The following is a 20,594-nucleotide window of genomic DNA, read 5'->3' as shown; positions in this document are numbered from 1 at the left end:
AATAAATAAAATAAAAGGGTGGGCGCAGGCGGCCTGGTGAATCCTCTAACGTGGAATGAAGGGCCCCTCCATGCTGGGAAGCTCTTGGCTTGCAGGCTCTTGAGTGCTGGTTCCGGGCTGTCATCCCTGACCCCAGAGCTTCGGAAGCTGCTTCAGTTAGCCCCCTGACTTCTCCCTTTCTGTGCCAGGCTCTCTGGGCTCAGATTCCAGTTCCATCAGAGCCCCCTCCCACCCCACCCCCAGTAACACAGACAGACACCAGGTGGGCCTAGAGCTGAAATTTATTTCTTCCAGAGCCTGGGAGGCTGCGGGGACCCCAGATTCTGGCTTCATGGGTATCTCCAGCAGAGCTGAGATCACAGGAGAACGTTCAATCAGCAGTGGGTACAGAGCAGGGGGAGGAGGGTTGGGGTGCAGACCGCTGCCACCCAGAGTTTGGGGGTAAGTGGTTAGGTGGAGAGAGATACCCAGAGGGGAGAGAGGGCAAAGAGGAGGGGACTCCTGTTGGGGGGGCAGGGGATCTACGGACCCCCTCCTGAGAAGGAGCATTCAGTAACCACTGAAAGTGTTGGGAGGTCTCAGCCTGGATCACACCCACATCTCCTCCCCAGGGGGAGAACCCCAGGCCTTGCCTCGGTGCCAGCCCCTCCAATGATGTTGGGAACACACAGGGGCTGTCCAGTGCCCTGCTGCCCTGGGGGGTATAAGTGCTGTGGTGCCAGAGAGCGGCCCCATTTCCAAAGTGCGAGAGGGCAGCCACCCGGAGCAGGCACAGGGTGTGGTCACTGCGGCTGGGCAGCTGGGGACCCCTCAGGCTCCTGAGGCGCTGGATCCGCCCCATCAGCTTCCTCATCTGATGCCACGCCCTCCTCCAGGTGGAAGACTTCCCTCACGGTGCGGGTGGTAAAGGTGAGGGGCCCGCGGCTGCCGGGAGAGAGAACAAGATGGGGAGAGGTGGAGGGACGTGTGGAGGATGAAGACAGATGAGGGCAAAGGGTCAAGGGGAGCTGCTGAGAGACAAGACACCCAAGAGATGGGTGGAAGAGAGAGGCCCCCTGCCCCTGGTGCCTTTCCCTCCCCTGTTCCCTGCTCCCACAGTCCTCACTCCCCACCACATCCCCAGGCATACCGGAGCCGGTTCCTCAGCGTGACCACCTCTCGGTTCATCGACTCTGCTGACTCGGTGACGTCCTCCAGCTCCCGCTGCAGCCGCCTGCGGCCGGCCTGGGCCCGGGACGCCTCCTCCTCAGCCTCTTCCACCTGCCGCTTCAGTTGCTTCATCCGAAGGTTCCCCTTCTCCAGCTGCAATGGGGAGAGGGGGGCAGGGGTCAGGGCAGTGGGGTCATGCCTGGGGTGTACCGCCACAGGGTGCCCAGCCTGCTCTACTCCCTGTCCTGCCCTGGCCCCAGCCTCTGCCTTGACACTTGACCTCAGACAAGAGCGGACTCTGTCCCTCTGAGACCCAGGCCCTTCATTCTGGGCCCATGGGGCCTCCTTCCCAGAACCCAGACCCGCCCCAAATCCTGCCACTGTCTCTCCCTGAGAAGGAGTTGCCTGTGAGCATGGTTCCTACCAACACCTTTGGTCTCCTTTTTCTTTTTCAAATTTTTTTTGGGGTCCATGCATGCCAATGCTCAGGGACTACTCCTGGGCTCTGCACTCAGGGATCACTCCTGGTGATGCTTCAGGGGACAATATGGGATGCCAGAGGTCAAATGTGTATTAGCTGCATGTAAGGCAAACACCGTCCTGCTGTACTACATTGCTCAGCATCCCCCTTAAGTCTCATTTCCTATTGGTCAAACCCCAGTTTTCTTCCTGCTATACCAGTCTTGTTGCAATGAAACCAGCTAGTGGCATCCCAAGGGCCTTTGTACCTGCTGTCCCCCCTGGCTAGCTCTCCTGGGGTTATAGGATTCAAGTGTTGCATTCTTGGACAACACTTGAACAGATGCCCCAGTCTAAGGAAGGTCTTTTTTTTTTTTTTTCATTTTGGCAATGAACAAGGGTTACTCCTGGTTCTGCACTCAGGAATTACCCCTGGCGGTGCTTGGAGGGCCATATGGGATGCTGGGAATTGAACCCAGATCGGCCACATGCAAGGCAAACGCCCTACCCTCTGTGCTACTGCTCCAGCCCCAGGAAGGTCTTACTGACTCTCTGTCTCCCCATCTCTTCATTCTCTTTCTCTTCCTTCCTTTGTAACCTTTTGTCACAGTCTGAAATGATCTTTGCTTACCGATAGCACTTATTGTGTCTTTTCCTATATTGAGAGTGTGAGGGGGGAGTACTCTGTAAATTTCACAGTCATATTTCCAAGGCTCAGCACCAGGCAGGGCACTGAGGAGGGATTCGGCTGGAGGGGCAGCACTCAGTAAGTGCTGGATGACCAGGCCAAACACTCTGGTGAACTTCTGTTTTTGGGACACACCTAGAAGTACTCAAGGGTTACTCCTAGCTCTGTGATCAGGGATCACTTCTGGTGAGCTCAGGGGACCCTATGGGGGTGCTGGGGATTAAACCTGGGTTGGCCACATGCAAGGCAAGTGCCTTACCCACTGTACTATTTCTTTGGTCCCAACCTCAGCTGAGCTTTTAAGGGCACGGAGATTCACTCCAGCCAGATTTGGTGACTGTGAATGTGATGCAAAAGATTTTCCCTTTTATTTTGTTAAATTTAAATGTCTTTTTTTGTCCACACCAGACAGTGCTCAGGGGTCACTCCTGGGGTGGCAAGGGCACCCGTATGGGGTGCCAGGGATTGAATCCAGGTCCCTGTGTATAAAGAAAACACCCTCGGGGCCGGAGCGATAGCACAGCGGGTAGGGCATTTGCCTTGCACGCGGCCGACCTGGGTTCGATCCCCGGCATCCCATATGGTCCCCCAAGCCCTGCCAGGAGTAATTCCTGAGTGCAAAGCCAGGAGTAACCCCTGAGTATCGCTGGGTGTGACCCAAAAAGCAAAAAAAAAAGAAAACACCTTCTCCATTGTGCTCTCTCCAGCCCCTATATTCCCTTTTTTTTGCTTTTTGGGTCACACCCGGTGATGCTCAGGGGTTACTCCTGGCTCTGCACTCAGGAATTACCCTTGGCGATGCTCAGGGGGACCATATGGGATGCTGGGAATCGAACCTGGGTCGGGCATGTGCAAGGCAAATGCCCTACCCGCTTGCTATTGCTACAGCCCCCTATATTCCCTTTTAAAGTTTCTGTTTCCTCTTGTGTGAATGAGACCATGTATTTCACAAGGGGGGGGGCAGATCTCAAGCAGGGCTCAGTGGGGGACATCTCATTCATGCTCACACAAACAGACTGGATGGTTCCATGCTAGTGCCCAGTGATATGACAGTGCTCACATCCAACAGAGCTGGGGGCCCTCAGAGTCACACCAGGTGGTGTGTAGGGTCCCCAGGCCACACTTGACAGCTGGGAAACTGAACTTCGGTTCCCTATGCAGAATGCATATCTAACCATGCTTCCCCCAGCTGTCTCCGTGGATTTTTTTTTTAAAGGCAGAACAGAGCTCAGGACACAGTAACTGCTCGATAAACCATTAAAAGCACAGACTCTGGCATTCTGAACCTTGATTCCATCTCTGATTGTTTTGAGATGGTTACTTCAGCTTTATGTGCCTTTGTTGTCTCATTTGAATGAGAGGGGGAAGCTGTAGCCCTGTCTCAAGGGCTGATACTTGAGATCTGTAGCACAATGCCTACTGGATGAAGAAGTCATTAATTTTTTGCCCTGGGCTGGCTTCTGCATAAGGTTTGACTGCCCTTTCCTGATTGTCTCACCAGGATTTTCTCAGATTTCAGAATTTCTAGATTGCAGGGCTGAAGCAATAGTGTATACAGTGGGGAGTGCATTGGCCTTGCATGCAGCTAACCCAGGTTCAATCTCCAGGATCCCATATGACCCACCATGCCCACTCCTAAGTGCAGAGCCAGGAACAGGCCCTGAGGATTGCTGAGTGTGGCCCCCAAACCAACCAACCAACCAACCAACCAACCAACCAACCAACCAACCAACCAAAATAATTTCCAGATTAAAAGTCACACAGATTCCAGCTCTCCACAGAAGTCCTTCCCTGGGGGACCACATGGGCGTGGCCTGGTCAGCGGCTCCAGGGGCTCACCTGGTCCCGGAGCTGGTCAGCTGCCCTGCGCTCCTCTTCCACCTGCAGCACCACCTCCTTCAGCCGCTTCTCAGCCCTGCGGACCAGCTTGCCGGAGAGGATGCGTTCCCTGCAGGGAGCACGGAGCGGGGTCACTGGCATCCATCCCCGTGGTGTCAAGTGTCAGCTGGCACCCTGTTCTCCAGCTGGTCTCCTCTTTCTCCCCACCCCTCTTTGGCTCCCCCAGTGTACATGGGACAGTCCCTGCCCCCGCCCCCACCCCAGCCGCCAACCTCCCATTTCAGGGCCTCCACTAGGATGCCGGACATTCCCTAGGATGCCGGACATTCCCCAACACAATATTTTTGTGCTCCAAGAAGCATTTCACACACACACAGCTGCAGAGGCCCCTGATCGTCCCCCTCTCGGGGGCCTGGGCTTGGTACCGTCTCCCACACCTGCCCTCCTTCACAGCCCTGTGACAACCCTGAACCAGTCTCACCTCTACAACCCCCTCACATGTGCTCCCTCCTCTCTCCCCAATGTTCCCCACCCCTAACCTCTCCTATGGTGACTCTCACACCTGGGGTACATCTTTGGGAAGGTGCCCCAGTGACAGATCAGGTAGGACGGGGGAACCCCTTCAGTGGGTAACTCTGAGTAGGTCATCTACTCAACTTCTCCATCTGTTTAATGTGGGCAGTGGGTGTAAAGATAGACATCTGCCCCTGTCTCTGGAATATCAGTCCTTCTGGCATCCCTCTGTGGCCTCTCCTGGGCCACCATCCCTCGGCTGATTCATACCCCTCCAAGTGCTTGCCTGGGGTCTGCACCTCAGAAATCGCCCCCTCTTAAGGGCCCAGCTCAAAGGCTTCCTCCGTCAGGGACCTTTCCCAAACCACACCGGAAATGTTGGTCCAGCTTAACCCAGGCTGTGGCCCCAGCCCCGCTCACTGCCGGCACCTCCCTTTCCTGCTCTGTGTGGCTCATGAGACTCTCCTTCTGGGGTCAGGGGACAGGTCTGGGCACAGACTAAGGGAGGACAGCAAGTGGGGCATTTGCCTTGCACATGGCTGACCCAGGTCTGATCCCCAGGATCCCATACGGTTCTCTGAAGCCCACTGGGAATGAGCCCTGAGTACAGGGTCAGGAGTCGGCCTGGTGTGGCCCCAAAAATAACAATAAAAGAAATAACAAAGTGCTGTTGTTCAGGGGTGATTGCACAGTGGGGAGGGCACTTCCCTTGCACATGGCTGACGAGTTCAATCCCCAGCATCCTAGAGGGTCCCTGAAGCCCTGTCAGGAGTAATTCCTGAGTGCAGAGCCAGGAGTTACCCTGAGCATTGCCAGGTGTGACCCACAAACTTAAGAAAAGAACCGTTGTTTCAAATCCCTAAACTTTGAGGTGACTAATCATGCAGTTGTAGCCAAGGGCTACTCTTCTACCTACACCCACCTCCATGCAGAGTGCCCAGTGCCTTTGAGGGACTTGTCTGCCCCGCCCCCCACCCCACTCCTCAGCTACCTGGTCTCCTGCTCCAGCTGCTCCTCGGCCTGGGCCAGCTTAGACTCCAGAGAAGCGATGGTCATCTTCTGCCGGGCCCTGGCCCCAGCATCCTCCTCGCCCAGCCGCTCCCGGAGCTCCTGGATCTGCCGCTCGAGCTGCTGCCGCCCGCTCTCCGCCTTGGCTGAGAAGCTGCGCTCAGCCGACAGCTCTGAGGTCAGCGATTCCACCTGGAGTGGACGGAGTGTCATGTGTCAAGGCCGTGTGACTCGGGTGAGTTTATGATGGTCAAATGTGGGACCTTTTTTCTTTTTTGGTTTTGGGCCACTCCCAGCACTGGCCAGGACTGACTCCTGGGTCTGTGCTCTGGGGATCACTTTTGGAGGCATGTGGGGGGCCCTATGGAATACTGAGGATCCAATATAGGTCAGCCACATGCAAGGCAAATGGCTTCCTTGCTGTATTATCACTCCACCAAATGCCTAACTTCTATCTTGTCTTGGTATCACACCTAGTGGTACTCAGAGCTGACTCCTAGCTCAGTGCTCAGGGATCACTCTTGCTGGGGCACAGGAAACCCTATGGGGTGCCAGGGATTGAACTGGTTACTAGGTGTCACATGCAAAACAAGCAAGTACCCCCCTGCGCTGTCTCTCTGGCACTACCCTCTGTGTTATCTTTTTGGCCCTACGCAGAGCTTGAATCCTGAGCCATTCCTCAATAGAGGACAAATGCCAACAGATACTTTTTGTGTCTGTTTTCTGTCTGTGACCCACCCCCAATGGGTCACCAAAACAGAACAGCTGTCAGTCTTGGAATGGAACCTTTCGACGTGGGTTTTGCTATTTTCATAAACCCACAAGACCATCACCAGGAGGCTATAAATGGCACCTCTGGCTGCAAAGGAGTTATTCTGAGGGTTCTCACACTTCTGTCTGTACCTCAATCACCTGGGAGCTTGTGAGAAAGATCTGGCCTGCATGGCCCAAACTCTGCCCCTGAATGTCTGCACTGACTTGGCACCTCGAGAGCGGTGTCCCCAGGTCTGCACTGATGTAGAAGCATCTGGGTGGGTGTCTGAGCTGAGTGCGGGGCGACCCCGAGAAAAGGGACCACCAGCCACTCTGTGGGGATATACTGTTTGTTTGTTTACTAAGCATGGACACAAGCGGGGCACTGGCGGGGGGTTGGGTAAATGAGTCACTGGGCTGGGCCTGAGTCACACTGGAGCATCTGACTCTCACAGGAACAACCACTGACGTGCTTAGCACGGCTCTTGGAAGGGGGGAGAGAAAAAAAAATCTTTGTGATGGTAAAATAAGACAGTGGTACAAGAAAAGGTTCACCCCATGTGTGGCTTAAGGGGTTAACAACTGCCGGTGCTGTGGTCACCTGCATCCACTCCAAGAACTAGGGCTCCTGAAGTCCCTGACTGCCTTTGCTGCTAACAGCACCCCTGCCCCCCAGTGCCTCCCTTGGCTCTGCAAGGAAAGACCCCACTGCTCCTCTTCTGATATGCTGGATGCAAAGTTGCATCCCAAGGTCAGAGCACTGGATCCTCTCTTAAAAATTTACACACAGGGGGCCGGAGCGATAGCACAGCAGGTAGGGCGTTTGCCTTGCATGCGGCCGACCCTGGTTCGATCCCTGGCATCCCATATGGTCCCCCAAGCACCGCCAGGAGTAATTCCTGAGTGCAAAGCCAGGAGTAACCCCTGAGCACCGCTGGGTGTGACCCAAAAAAAGCAAAAAAAAAAAATTACACACAGGTTGGGGCCAGGGTACAACAGGAGCCCGACCCGGGTTCAATCCCCAGCCTCCCAGATGGTCCCCCGAGCATTGCCAGGAGTAATTCCTGAGTGCAAAGCGAGGAGTAACCCCTGACCATCACCGGGTATGACCCCAAAAGCAAAATTGTAATAATAATAATAATAATAAATAAATAAAAAGCACTGCACTGTAGCACTGTTGTCGATTTGCTTGAGCAGGCACCAGTAATGTCTCCATTGTGAGACCTGTTGTTACTGTTTTTGGCATATCGAATACGCCACAGGGAGCTTGCCAGGCTCTGCCATGCAGGCAAGATACTCTCGGTAGCTTGCCGGGCTCTCTGAGAGGGACAGAGGAATCAAATCCGGGTCAGCCGCCTGCAAGGCAAACGCCCTATCCGCTGTGCTATCACTCCAGTCCAGATACATAAAAATTTGTATACAGGCTGGGGCCAAGGCGACAATAGGGAGGAAGTTTGCCTTGCATGAGGCTGACCCAGGTTTGATCCCTGGCACCTCATAAGGTCCCCTTGAGCCTGCCAGGAGTGAGCCCTGAGCACCACTGGGTGTGGCCCCCAAAGAAAAAATAAGGTGAAAAATAAAGTGGCGAATGGGTAAACAAAGCCATCCTCATTGGAGTTGCAGCTCTTTCTTCTAAGAGTTTCTGACGTGTCTGGCCTTGGTGTTCTTGCAATGACAAAGACCAAAGGTGTGTGTCCCTTGGGGCCCCGGGAGCCCCCGGCTGGCTCACCTGGAGGAGCAGCTTGCGGTACCGGTCACCCAGCAGCTCCGCGTTGCTCTGCTCCTCCTCCAGCTCCTCCTCCATCTGTCCCAGGCGCCCCTCCAGCTGTCGTTTCTCCTCCAGGATGGCTGCCCTGGGGGACACATGGGGGCTGGTAAGGGGAGAGGGCAGGACAGCAGGGGGACGGAATGCCCCGACCAGGGGTCACGCACTTGCTCAGGCTGCCACTGGCCACCTCATCAGCCATCTCGTCCCGCTCCTGCAGGGCCTGGCGCCGGGCGCGGTCTGCTGCGGCCAGTTCCTGCAGTCCCAGAAGATATGGTTAGGGGGGTGCAGGAGAGGCTGTGCTGGACACAGGGCCTGCTGGCCGACACCTCGCGTTCTATGGCCTGTTCCCCACAGGTGCCATCTGGAGCAATTCAGCCAGTCTGTGTGTCCTGTCTGGTCCTGGACACTGATCAGTGTCCCCTTCTTGCTGCCCACCTGCCTGCCTGGGCGCTCACCATCTGTCTCCTCTGGCTCCCGCCCTCCTCTCCCTTCCTCCCTCTCTCTCCCCTGCCACCAGGGGGTTCCTGCAGGTGGTCTCCACCTCCTTCTGCCCTCTGACCCCCCTTAACTGCACTCTGACTCTGCCCACCCTGCCCCAGTACTTTATAGCCCAGGCCCCAGGCTCCCCTTTTCCGGTCCATTCCCTTCAAGCCCAAGAGCGCCCTCTGCAGCTTGGAACCCACATAAGGTTCTGTGTCTGCTACCCCAGCACCGCCCTCCCAGAACCCATCCTGACTCCAGGACCCCCCCCCGCCCCCCCTCCATCCTCTGGGTCTCACCTCCTGCAGCCGCACCACCTCTGCCTCCAGCCCTTTGACGCGCTTCTCACTTTCCTTATTCAGGGCAAAGATCTCCTCCCGGGAAGTACGCGTTTCCTCCACCTCCCGCCACAGCTCTTTCATCTGGGCCTGGGTGAAGGAAGTGAAAGGTGGAACCGGAGAAGAGCACAGCGGGAAGGGCGCTTGTCCTGCATGTGGCTGACCCGGGTTCTATTCCCAGCATCCCATATGGTCCCTTGAGCTCGCCAGAGTGATTCCTGGGCGCAGAGCCAGGAGTAAGCCCTGAGCATCGCTGGGTGTGACGCAAACCTCCCCCCCTCCTTCCCACATACACATAAAAGTTGAATGAGAGGGCTCAACCTGGTGCTCCCTCCTAGCTCAACCCCAGCATCAGTGCAGGGTTCTTAGCTCTTTTTTGTCGATGTTTTGGGCTCAAAAAGTAAGTCAACGGGCCAAAGAGGTGGCTCAATGGTAAACACTAGACTTGGAATCATGAGGTCCTGGGTTCGATCTCTGGCCTCTTACAACAACTGCATATTACTCCCCCAAACCCCACCAGGAGTAATCCCTGTGCACAGAGCTAGAAATAAACCCTAAGCACAGCCGGATGTGAACCCAAAATTAAACTGCTTCTATTTTTTGGAGGGGCTCATATCCTACGGTCACAGGGGATACTCCCAGCAAGATGCTTAGGGAACTATATGGAGCTGGGAAGAAAGCCAACAGCTCCACATGCGACGCATGAGTGCCGGCCGTAGGGTCCTCCCCCACACCCCAAACGAAGCGTTTAAATAAAAAATAAAGAACTGAGGGGCTGGAGAGATAGTATGGCAGTAGCTTTGTCTGCAGAAGACCCTGCAGACCCTGGCACTATCCTGAACAATCTGAAGCAAAGAGCCAGCTGCAGTCCCCCCAACACCACTGGGTTGTTGATCCCCCCCAAAAAAATTAAGATTAAATTATAAAGAATCCAAGTAGCCTTTGGGGAGATGAATGTCTCAAAGGTGTTGACTACACTGGGCGCCGGGCGCCCCCTTGCGGCCGACCCGCCCCTTCGGCCTTGGCCCCGCCCCTTACCTGCATCTTTCGTAGCTGCTTCACCGCCTCCTCCTTGCCCTGCCCCGCCGTGTCCATCTGCGCCTTCAACTCCTCCAGCTCGGTCTCCACCTTCTTCCGCGCGGCCACGGCAAGGGCGCGCTGCTTGCGCTCCTCGTCCCGCTCCACCTCTGCGTCCCGCAGCTGGGTGTGGGGGTGACCAGAGGGGCCGGCTCAGGAGCCAGGATGCCCAGGTCCCTCTCGGGGCTGCAGGCCTGGCTGCCCGCCCGCGCGCCCAGCCCTGTTACCCCCCTCCCCACACTCCTCCCTCCTCCTCACTCCCTCTGGGGCCGCCTCTGTCCTAGCCGCTCCCTGGAGCCTGGAAGGGCGTTTCCCTTCTCAGAGCTGACCCTGCCCAAGATCCTGGAGACGGGGGCTCCCCAGGGACCTCACCCAGGCCTCGACACTAACCAACGGCTGGATGCGAGAAGGCAGGGGATGCAAGGACCAGACCCACCCCCACCCAGAGTCCCCTCACCTGGAAAGGGCATGGCAGGACATGGGCTAATGAGGACTGATGCATGAGGGGAGTCAACAAGGGGGGGATGGAATGCAAGACAGGCTGGAGGTGTGAGGGAGTTAGCGAGACTGGCAATAACCGATGGTCTATTTATAATGGAATAACACAGATACTGGGAGTTGGGAATTCAGAATTCAGTACTGGACAGGGGGGCTGCCTGCGCGATGGCCAAAGGGGCCTGGGGGCGCAGCTGGAGGCTGTGCCCCAAACAGGTCAGGGTGCAAAACTGGGATCAGGAGACAGGAGGTTTATTCTGGGGAGGGGGCTGTGGCTAGCAGAGAGACTCTGGCAGGAACGCTCCGGGCCAGGCTGACCCCTACCTGCTTGGCCAGCTGTCGCCGCCGCTCCTCGCCCGCCTCGTCCCGGGCCTGCAGGTCCCGCTCGTGCTGGGCCTTCAAGGCCTGCATTGTCACCTCCAGGCGCAGCTTGGCGTCCTCGGCGGCCGTCAGCTCGTCCTCCAACTCTGTCACCTGCGTCCGCAGGTCACTGGCCACCTGCTCAGCCACGCGGCGGGCTCTCTCCAGCTCATGCACCTGTGGGTGGGGGTGATGGGCGTGAGCTTGGACTCAGGGGCCCCTGGGGTGGGGGCGAGGCCAGGGTTCTAGAAAGATCCATCGGAGGGTGAAGCGGGCAGAGGTATTGCTCTCTGTCTCTCCTGAGTTCATTTATTTTGGGGTTTTGGGTTGCACCCAGCAATGTTCGGGGTCAGTCCTGGCATGCGCGCTCCCCGAGGTGCCTGGGGGACCAAATGGGATGCTGGGGATTGAACCCGGGTTGGCAGCATGCGAGTCATGCACACTCCCCGCCGTCTCATCACTCCGCCAGGGAATTCATCACTGAGTTCATCACTGGCTCATTCAACCTGGGCACCTCATCCAGGATCCCCAAAAACGCATTTCATCTGGCAACCCGCCTCAATCATGCCCAGGGCCAAAGATCTCTAGACCCAAGTCAAGCATTGGCTGAGAACTCACCCCTGCACCTCAGTGAGAATGGCCTTGAGCCGTGTGGCTCCATAGGCGATCACCCACCCCTTTTGTAACCCCCCATCCTGGAGGCCCTCAGGAAGAGGGAAAAGGGAAGGGGTGAGTTCGTGGATTCTCCAACACTCCCTCAGGCTGCTCCTTGATCTCCACCTCCACTGAGATGTCTTCCTTGATTTGTTAGGGCCTTCCTGGCACACCTTCTCCTATCATAGTACCCACTTAACATGAGTTTCCACAGCCCAGAACCCTCAGGAAAGGGCTAATCAGAGGCAGCATGCCCCCTCCGCCCGGCCAGGCCCAGGGCGCCCTCCTATTCCACCCCTGCCTGTCACCTGGTTACTTGGATGCATCAAACCTGCTCCCGCATCCCAGGATGGCTGAGGAGTCGAGACAGCAGGGGGACCCGGGGTACAGGTGAGTCAGAAAGGCAGACAGTGTCTGCTCACACGTGGCCTGGGTTCCAGTGTGTGTGTGTGTCTGTGGGTCTATGTGTGGTATATCTGTTTGTATATGTGTCTGTGTGTGTCCATCCGTGTGTGTCTGTGTGTCCATCTGTCTATCGTCAACCCTGGCCCCGGGGGACGGCCCTCACGCTCTTGCCGACGTCGTCCTTGCTGCTAAGCAGCGCCTCCATCTCTGCCCGCAGTGTCCGGTTCTGCCGCTCCAGCTCCTCGCGTGCCTCCTGCTCCTCCTCCAGTGCTCGGGCCAGCGACAGTGCCCGGGCCTCGCGCTCCCGGCCCTCAGCCTCCACGCGTTCCCGCTCCTCCACGGCACGCAGCACGGCCGCCTTCTCCTCTGCCAGGAGCTGCAGAGACAGGGCCGGGGGTTAGCGGGCAGAGAGACCCCGAGAGCACGGCGGGGAGGCACCAGCCCAGGCTCCACAACCTCTGGGGGCCTCCTGAGCTCTGCTGGGCGAGACCCCAACACCCCTCCCCAAACAAGGCACCGACGTAACGCTCAGGGTTGCTCCCCGTTGGAACTCGGGGACACAGAAGCCACATGCTCGCTTTCTCCTGGGCGTGGGGCCACCGCGCCTTGCCCGAGCACCCACCTGGTCGAATTTGCGTTGCTTCTTCTCCAGGGAGCTGACCAGCTGCCGCTGCTGCTCCAGGTCCATTGTGGCATCGTCCAGCTCCTGCTGCAGCCGCCGCCGGCCCCGCTCCAGCCGTTCAGCTGCCTCCGTCTTCTCAGCCAGGCGCTGAGCCAGTGTCTCGGCCTCGCGGGCCGCCCGGCGCCGGGCCTCCTCGCCAGCCTCCACAGCGCTCGCCTCCTCCTCCTGGCGCCGCCGCCACTCCGAGAGCTGGGGGAGGGGAGCGGAGGGGGTGGCACCTGGGACTGTGCCCACTTCCCACAGGAGACTGCCCGCATATCTATGTGGCAGTCCAGCTCCTTTGAGGTATGACTGCCCTGGGGGCTGAGAGGTGGATCTGAAGCTCTGCCCTGAGTGACGGGGACTAAGAGCATTATGGGGACCAGGGTGGGTGCAGAGAAGGGCCAGTAGCCACTGAGAAGGTTCAGGAGAGACTGACTGGAGGGAGGGGTCACTGGAGATGGGTATTGAGGGATGTGTAGGAGTTTGCCTGTTGCAAGAAAATTAGTAAGCCCACTGCCTTTGGCTCTGCACTTCCCACTCATTCCCTCCACAACCTCCTCTGCCCAGCCCCTTTCCAGCGGCTCCCAGGCTCATGGGAAGACGCCCAGCTGGGGCGGAGCAAACGGGGGGTGGGTGGGGGGGAATACGCATCTGGCTGTAGAACTGGCGTGGTTGGGAGCTAGTCCGACAGGAGACTTAGCCATGAAAGACTCAGAAGAGTGAAAAGAGCTTCCTGGAGGGAAAGCTGGGGTGGGGGGGGGCTGACCCGTGAATCAGTGAAAGACAATGGGGGCCAGAGCCCCCCAGAGTCCCCAAGAGCCGTGAGACAGGGAGGAGGAGCTGGCCTTGGAGCACTGGAGAGGGAAGCTGAGAACCACGGTGAGAAGCAGGCAGTGGGGCCGGGGCTGCACGGGGGCGGCGACCTACAGAGCTGGGTGGGGCCCCGGGGCCGATCCCGCGGCTCACCTGCGCCTGCGCTGTCTGGAGCTCGCGCTCCGCGCGCTCGCGGGCCGCAGCCTCTTCCTCCAGCTGCTCCCGCAGCCCCGTGGCCTCGGCGCCCAGGGCGCGTGCCCGGGCCTCGGCGGCGTGCTTCAGCCGGCTCTCCTCGCCCAGCATCTCCTGTGCAGCGGCGACGGCACAAGGACGTCAGGGGTGGAGGGACGGCGGCACAAGGACGTCAGGGGTGGGTGACAGCGGCGGCAGGGCCGCAGAGGGCGCGGGGGCTGCGGGGATCCGGCTCACCTGGCTGTCCCGCAGCTGGGCCTCGGCGCTGCTGAGCTCCTTGCTCAGCCGAATGGCCCTGGACTCCGCCTCGCTCAGGGCCCCGTTCACACTCTCCAGCTCCACCTGCGGGGACGGGGCAGCCGGGTGACCCACCCGCCGCGCTCTGGACTGACACCTGGCTCTGTGCTCAGGGCTCACTCTAGAGGGGCTCGGGACACCCCCCCACAGCAGCGCGGGGACCACGCTGGGTGGCCCCCAGGCAAGGCCCTCCCCACCCTCACTCTGTCCTTCACTTGGTTTTTCTTCCAACCTGTCCTCGCCCAGAGAGCGCAGGGCCCGCCCCCGGACCGCACGGGGGCGCCCGGCTCTGCTCACCTGGACCCGCTGCAGCTTCTCGGCCGCCTCCACTCGCGCCCGCTCCACGTCGCCCGCGCGCCCCTGCACCTCGGTGAGCTGCGACTCCAGGCGCCGGCGCCGCTGCTCCCCGTCCTGCCGCGCCGTCTGCAGCGTGCCCAGCTCCGCGCGAAGCTCACTCACCTCGGCCTCCAGGGCTGAGCGGGCCTTATCCCAGGTGGCCTTGCCCTGGAGGGGTGGGCAAAAGTCCCATCGCTGTCTCCACCGTGCTGGCTCCTGCCTCCAAGCCCCGGCGCGTCTGTTCCCGTGACCAGTCATGTACCCCTCTGGCGGCCACCCCTCAAGGCCACCCCTCAACTCTCCAGACTTCTTTGTTTTGACTTGGGGGCCACATCCTGCAATGCTCGGGGCTTACTCCTGGCTCTGCACTCAGGGATTATTCTCTCAGGGACCATATGGGTTACCGGGAATAGAATCTGGTTGGTGATACACAAGGCAAGTGCCCGCCCTGCGGTACTAACACTCCAGCCCTGTCTCCGGTCTTTACCTGGATGTCACCTCCTCCCAGAAGCCTTCCCTTCTCCCTAGGATTCCCCTTTCCTGCCTGGATCTTTAGTGCATGAGGGTTCCTAGAGTTCAGTCCCCGTCCCTCCCACCAAAACCCCGCACTGCCCGGGAACCCCAGGGGAGCAACAGGTCCTCTTAATGCCCAGGAGGGGGCGGGAGAGAGACGGGCTCAGCCCAAGGAGCCCACAGGCTGCGTCCCCTCTGGTTGGTGCAGTAATGAAGACGCTCTCCAGACCTTTCGCATCTGTGAATGCTGACGACAGCACAGGCATGGCAGAGATGCAGGCGGGGGGAGGGGCGCTGCAGGGACCGGCCACTCCAGGACCTACCCGTGACATGCCTCCCTGCACCCTGCTCCCGCCCCTACCCTCCGGGCTTGCTCCAGCTGCTCCATCAGCTCTCCCAGCGCCTGCCCATGGCGCTGCCGAAGCTCCTGCACTGCTGCCTCGCGACCACGAGCCTCCTCCTCCAGCGCCTTCTTCAGTTCCATCACTTCCTGCTCCCTTTTGGACCTTTGATTGGGGGGTGGTGAGAAGGAGGCAGAATTTCAGACTAGGGGAGTCTCCTGAGTGCTTCTCTGCCAAAGATGGGGACTCTCACCCTACACTTCTCACAGGACCTGGGAAGTGCTGTTACAGGAGTGGGGATGTAAATGAACTACACATACTTCAAAACCCTCTTCCAAAAGCCCTTTCTTCAGGACATCTTCCTGGCCTGCCTCCCACTGACACAGTTTAAGCTCTCTTATGCACTGTGCCGCACACGACATGCCACTTGGCATTCTTTGTCCTGGATGTGCTCTATCTCTGCTCCAATCTGTGCCCACCCCTTCTGGGGAGTCCTGAGGGTAAGGTGTGGCCCAGAGCTGGTACTTCGCAGATGGGGGGAGTATGGGGAGGGGGCTGGCCCCCACATCTGCCTCCTCCCCCGTGCATGCCTTGCCCGGCCTCACCGCATCTCCTGCTGCGCATTGGTGGAGTCCAGCGTGTCCTCCAGCTCGCTCTTCAGCGCCTCCAGCTCCTCCCCCAGGTCTCGGCGCTGCTTCTCTGCCTTTGCCCTGGCCAAGCGCTCGGCCTCCAGGTCCTCCTGGGTCTCAGCCAGTCCAGCCTGTGCCTCCCGCAGGGCCTTCAGCAGCTGTGCGCGGGCCCCGCCCTCCTCTTCCACCCTGGGGGAACAGGGTGGTAGAGTTGGCCCAGGGGCAGAGAAAGGGGCGCTGTGGGCAGAGGATTTCTGGGACGCAGAGTCATGCCCAGCTGTGAAACGGGCGAGGATGATTTCTTGAGTTCCAGCTTCTGCCCAGACCTTTCTTTCAAGCCAAATGAGGAAACGGAGGCACAAATTCTTGAAGAACTTGCGCAGGTCCGGGGTCTGAGCAGCAGTAGCGCCCCCTGGTGCCGCCCCTGGTGAAGAGCAGCTGAATTCAGGCCCCCAGGGGAGCTCCGGGGTCGCTGCTGGTCACCCAGCTCAGGGCTGGACTCGGCTCTGTGAGGGGACAGAGGCTGCGGGGACAGTTTGTGGGGGTGCCGTGAGGGGGAGGGGCGAGTCCGACCCGCAGGTGCCCCTCGCCAGCCCGCTCCTGCTGGAAAGGGCCCCTGGGAATGGGCTGGCTTGGAACTGGCACAGCCTGAGAGGCGCCCCGACGCCCCGCGCGCCCCGCTGCCCTGCGCCGCCTTGCCGCCGCCCTGCCGCGCCCCTGCCCGACGCCGCGCACCTGACCAGGGAGGCCTGCAGCTCCTCCTCCTTGCGGCCCATCTGGGCGCGCAGCTCCTGCAGGAGCCGCTGCTGCTCCGCCACCTGCTCCTGCAGCTCCGAGCTCTCCCCGTCCAGCCGCCGCCGCAGCTTCTCCAGCTCCTGCCGGTTCTTCTCCTCCTTCCGGAGCCGGTCTTCGGGGAGGGGGTGGGCGGGAACCCAGAGCTTAGGGCATGTCCACTCGGGCCCTCGCGGGCTTCCTCATCTTGGGGACCACCCTGCTGCCCCCCAGCCACTGGGCCAGAACCTCCCCCGCAGCCCTTGTGGGCTCCTGGTCATCTCTGTGCTCTCCCCTCCTCTCTGGTGCCCTCCAGGTGCCCCCACTTTTTTGGGGGAGGGCCACGTCTGGTAGTGCTCAAGGGGAATAACTCCTGGTGGGACTCAGTGGGGACCATATGGGGTTTTGAGGATCAGATCCAGATTCGCCACATGCGGGGCAAGCACCCGACCCGCTGTCCTGTCTCTGGGGCCTGGGCTCCCCTTCCATTGATGCTTCTGAATCATTAGTAAGGATGGAGAGAGAAGCGGAGGAAACGCGGTCTTTTTTGTTGTTTTCTTTTGTTTTTGTTTGGGACCACACCCCATGGCGATTTGAAGTTCCCCCCAGCTCTGCACGCAGGGATCACTGCCAGGTGCTCAGGGACCATCTGGGATGCCGAAGATGGAACCCGGGCGGGCCACGTGCAAGTTGAGTGTCCTCCCCACTGTGCTATCACTATTGCTTCGGCTCTGAATCATGATCCTTTTTTGGGGTGGGGACAGCTGGAGAGAGACACCCCATCTTGCCGAGTCCCCATTTTCACCCTCCTTAAGCAGGTAGGACCACGGGGGGGCCCCATGGCTCTGTCCCCCCAGCCCCCATGGCTTGGCGAGGGGTCCACTCACCTTCCATGTCAGTGATGGTCGCTTCATATTTGAGTCGCAGCTTGTTAAGGCTCTTGATCTTCTCCTCCTCCTCGGCTGCCTGGGAGGAAAACTCGGACAGCCGCTCCTCCAAGAGCCTCCGCTCCTGTGGGGGACACTGGGGTCAGACCTAGGCCGAGGGACTCACAGTAGAGGGGTGGGGAGTAGGGGCCAGCTTCCTCCGCTGTCACTGGTCTAGGGTTTCCCCATCCTACCCGGCCCTCCTGTCTCCCCCTGCTGGCTGCTCTGTGGAAGTGCAGCATAGATTCTACCCCCTCACCTGTGTGAAACTCCCCCCACCCCCACCCCATGCCCTTAGCTCCTCACCGAACCCTCAGGGTCACAGTTGGATAAGATTCAAAAAACAAGTGTTGGGACCCCAGAGACAGTACATGGGGAGGGCGCTTATCTTGCACCGGGCTGACCGGGGTTTGCTCCCCGAATCCCATATTGGTCCCCCAGCCTGCTCGGAGTGATCCCTAAGCATCGCTGGTGTGTCCAAAAACATTAAAAATCCAACAAAAAACAATTTTTTGGGGGGATACACCCAGCGATGCTCAGGGGTGATTCCTGGCTCTGTGCTCAGGAACTACTCCTGGCGGGATTTGGGGGACCCTATGGGATGCTAGAGATCAAACCCAGACCGGCCTCATGCAAGGCAAGCGCCCTCCCCACTGTGCTATGATTCCTGCCCCACAAAACAACATTTAAAAAATGCTGCCAAGAGGTCCTGAAGTGACAGTACAGCAGGGAAGGCGCTCGCCTTGCACAAGGTCAACCCAGGCTAAATCCCTGGCACCCCATATGGTCCCTGAGCCCTCCAGGAGTGATCCCTGAGCACGGACAGGAATCACCTCTGAGCACCGCTGGGTGTGGCCCCCCAAGATGAAATAAAAATGCTGCCAAAATTTGAGGACCGTCTGCTACACAGCACAATCCCAGGGTAGGGGAGACTCATTCCCACACTGCGTCTGCAGTTCCTGTTACTCTAACGGAGCCACTGTGATGGTAAGGGGCTGGGGTGGCCCCAAAGCCTCAAAGGAGGCCACCGGGACCTCGGCTGGACATTCAGTCACACCCGATCTGCAGCGAAAGAGACACAGACACAGCTCTGGGCTGGAGTGCAGAGACACCCCTTCTCACTGCCATTCCTGAAATCACAGGCCATGCACAGAGCACGGAGGCACCCATGGCAGCCCAAGTAAAGTGAGGGGAGTTTCAGCCATGCGGCTTTGGGGTGTCTGAGAATGCAAAGGCAGTTAATGCACCAGAGCAGCCCAGGGACCCCCTGTGAGGGCAGCGGGCAGCAGAGGGGGGAACTGGAGCCCCCAGAACTCCCCAGGCTTGGTGCTAGAGCGGTCAGAGGTAGGCAGACCCCACTGGCCCCCCACCCCCATGCCCCGGCCCTGCCACAGGCACCCCTGGACCTTGCTCAGCTTGGCGTTCTGGTCCTCCAGGAGTATCAGATCCTCCTCGAACTTCTTCATCTTGGCCTCCGTGGTGACCTTCTCCAGTTGCAGCTTCTGCCGTGCCCCCTCTTCTGCCTCCAGGTGGGCCTCCAGCTCCTGGGGAGGCAGGAGGAGCGAGAGGTGAGCCTTGGTCAGGGGTGCCTCGGGCTGGTGGTGTGCAGAAGGGTGGAGAAAGCGCTCCCACTCCGTCCACTCCTCCCGCGTGTCTAGGACAGGGGGTTGTGGGTGCCCCCGGCACTGTTCTTGGAGCTGGTAGGAATGGTGTGCATCTGAGGGCCGCGATGATGGCAGCACCACACTATCACACTGACGGCACAGTCCACCACAGGCCTGACTTGTGGAGTCAGAAGGACAGTGAGGGCTGGACAGACAGAGCAGAGGGGAGGGCGTCTGCAGCGCACGGACACACTGGGTTTCAATTCCCAGCACTGCTTCTGTCCCCTGGGCTCCGCCAGGCTTCAGCCCTGAGCACTTCGGGCATGAGCACAGCCCCAAAGTAAAACAAAAGCCTCAAAAGACAAGAAGGGAAATGAGGGGTCACCCCTACAGAGTCATCCCCACAGGCCACCTGCTTGGAGAAAGACCCAAGGCCCCATGTCTGCAGTGACCTTAGGGACTCGCCTGCCCTTCCATGTTCCAGTAGGCCCATCCTGTCCCCCAAAGGGAGCCAGGGTTCATCAGAGCTGCCTGCCATGGCCAGGAGGGCACCCTCTGTACCCCTGTCCCCCATCCCTGCAGCTCCCCCTGGGCGTGTGACCCATCAGCTGCTGCCTGACCCACTGCCCAGATGGGCAGGGTGCACGGCCATCCCCGTCGCCCCAAGAAGACCCCTCGCTCCCCAGTGCCCTGAAAAGAATGCAATGACAGTGCCACAGGGGGCGAGTGACAGCACAGGGGGAGGCTCTTGGTGCACCCGCTTAGAATCCTCAGAGCACTGCCAATCCTGAGCATCATTGGGGTGACCCCAAAATGAAAAAAGGAAAAATGGAAATGCCACTGAGCTCTGGAGCTGTAGCACATACTTTGCATGCAGGAGGCCTGGGTTCAATCCCCAGCACTGCATGAACCTGAGGCAGGGAACCCTGGTCCCCCACCAGCTTTTTCAAGCATAGAGGCAGGAGCAGACCCTGAGCATCATGGGGGGGGGGGCCAGACTTAAGGGAGGGAGAGAGAAAGGGAGGGAGGAAGGAAGGAGGGGGAGAGGCAGGCAAATGGAGCTGGAAGATGGGGAGGGGCAGAATCCTGAGGCCAGCACTGAGCACCTGAGCACCTGGATCCAGCCATGCCTGAAGCCTAGCTGTTATGGCACTTGAACCGGACTGATAACATGTGTATGCTTTTTGCTCAAGCCCCATGAGCTGAAAAGTCTGCAGATACGTGGCTGGAAGAGCCCAGGCTTGTGAAACAAAGCGGAGCGGGCAGGGCTGGGAGTGCGGCCCGCGCGCGGGTCAGACCTGTATGTGCTGCTGCAGCCGCTTCTTCTCGCCCTGCAGCTGGCGGCTGCACTCCTCCTCCTCGCCCACGCGGGCCTCCAGCTCCGACACCACCATTTCCAGCTCCTGCTTGCGGGCTGCCAGCCGCCCCCGGGTCTCCTCGGCCTCCGCGCACAGCTCGGCCTCTGCTCGCAGCTGCTCGGCCAGACGGCTGCGCTCCTCCTCTACCTGGGGGTGCGGACAGG

At 59.3% G+C, this 20,594-nt stretch overlaps 1 protein-coding gene across 6 annotated transcripts in view; it reads right to left on the bottom strand.

Annotated features, from left to right (window-relative positions):
• Positions 1 to 269: 269 nt before the first annotated feature.
• MYH14 (myosin heavy chain 14) overlaps positions 270 to 20,594 on the bottom strand; it is a 62,015-nt gene continuing 41,690 nt past the window's right edge. For all 6 annotated transcript variants that reach the window (XM_055145731.1, XM_004619861.2, XM_055145733.1 and 3 more), the window contains 20 exons: positions 20,371 to 20,577; positions 18,875 to 19,012; positions 17,430 to 17,553; positions 16,507 to 16,678; positions 15,748 to 15,960; positions 15,163 to 15,307; positions 14,250 to 14,456; positions 13,893 to 13,997; positions 13,617 to 13,769; positions 12,609 to 12,857; positions 12,150 to 12,362; positions 10,892 to 11,104; positions 10,034 to 10,195; positions 8,957 to 9,085; positions 8,342 to 8,430; positions 8,139 to 8,262; positions 5,640 to 5,848; positions 4,136 to 4,244; positions 1,130 to 1,302; positions 270 to 924 (listed from right to left, as the gene is read on the bottom strand). In XM_055145731.1, the coding sequence (XP_055001706.1) occupies positions 783 to 924; positions 1,130 to 1,302; positions 4,136 to 4,244; positions 5,640 to 5,848; positions 8,139 to 8,262; positions 8,342 to 8,430; positions 8,957 to 9,085; positions 10,034 to 10,195; positions 10,892 to 11,104; positions 12,150 to 12,362; positions 12,609 to 12,857; positions 13,617 to 13,769; positions 13,893 to 13,997; positions 14,250 to 14,456; positions 15,163 to 15,307; positions 15,748 to 15,960; positions 16,507 to 16,678; positions 17,430 to 17,553; positions 18,875 to 19,012; positions 20,371 to 20,577 (3,276 nt within the window). In that variant the 3' untranslated portion in view covers positions 270 to 782. The remainder of the gene's footprint in view (positions 925 to 1,129; positions 1,303 to 4,135; positions 4,245 to 5,639; positions 5,849 to 8,138; positions 8,263 to 8,341; positions 8,431 to 8,956; positions 9,086 to 10,033; positions 10,196 to 10,891; positions 11,105 to 12,149; positions 12,363 to 12,608; positions 12,858 to 13,616; positions 13,770 to 13,892; positions 13,998 to 14,249; positions 14,457 to 15,162; positions 15,308 to 15,747; positions 15,961 to 16,506; positions 16,679 to 17,429; positions 17,554 to 18,874; positions 19,013 to 20,370; positions 20,578 to 20,594) is intronic.

This window comes from Sorex araneus, chromosome 8 (genome assembly GCF_027595985.1).
Source record: "Sorex araneus isolate mSorAra2 chromosome 8, mSorAra2.pri, whole genome shotgun sequence".
Taxonomy (NCBI): domain Eukaryota; kingdom Metazoa; phylum Chordata; class Mammalia; order Eulipotyphla; family Soricidae; genus Sorex; species Sorex araneus.
Note: the sequence above shows the minus strand (reverse complement) of the source record. Positions and strands in the feature narration are given on the sequence as shown.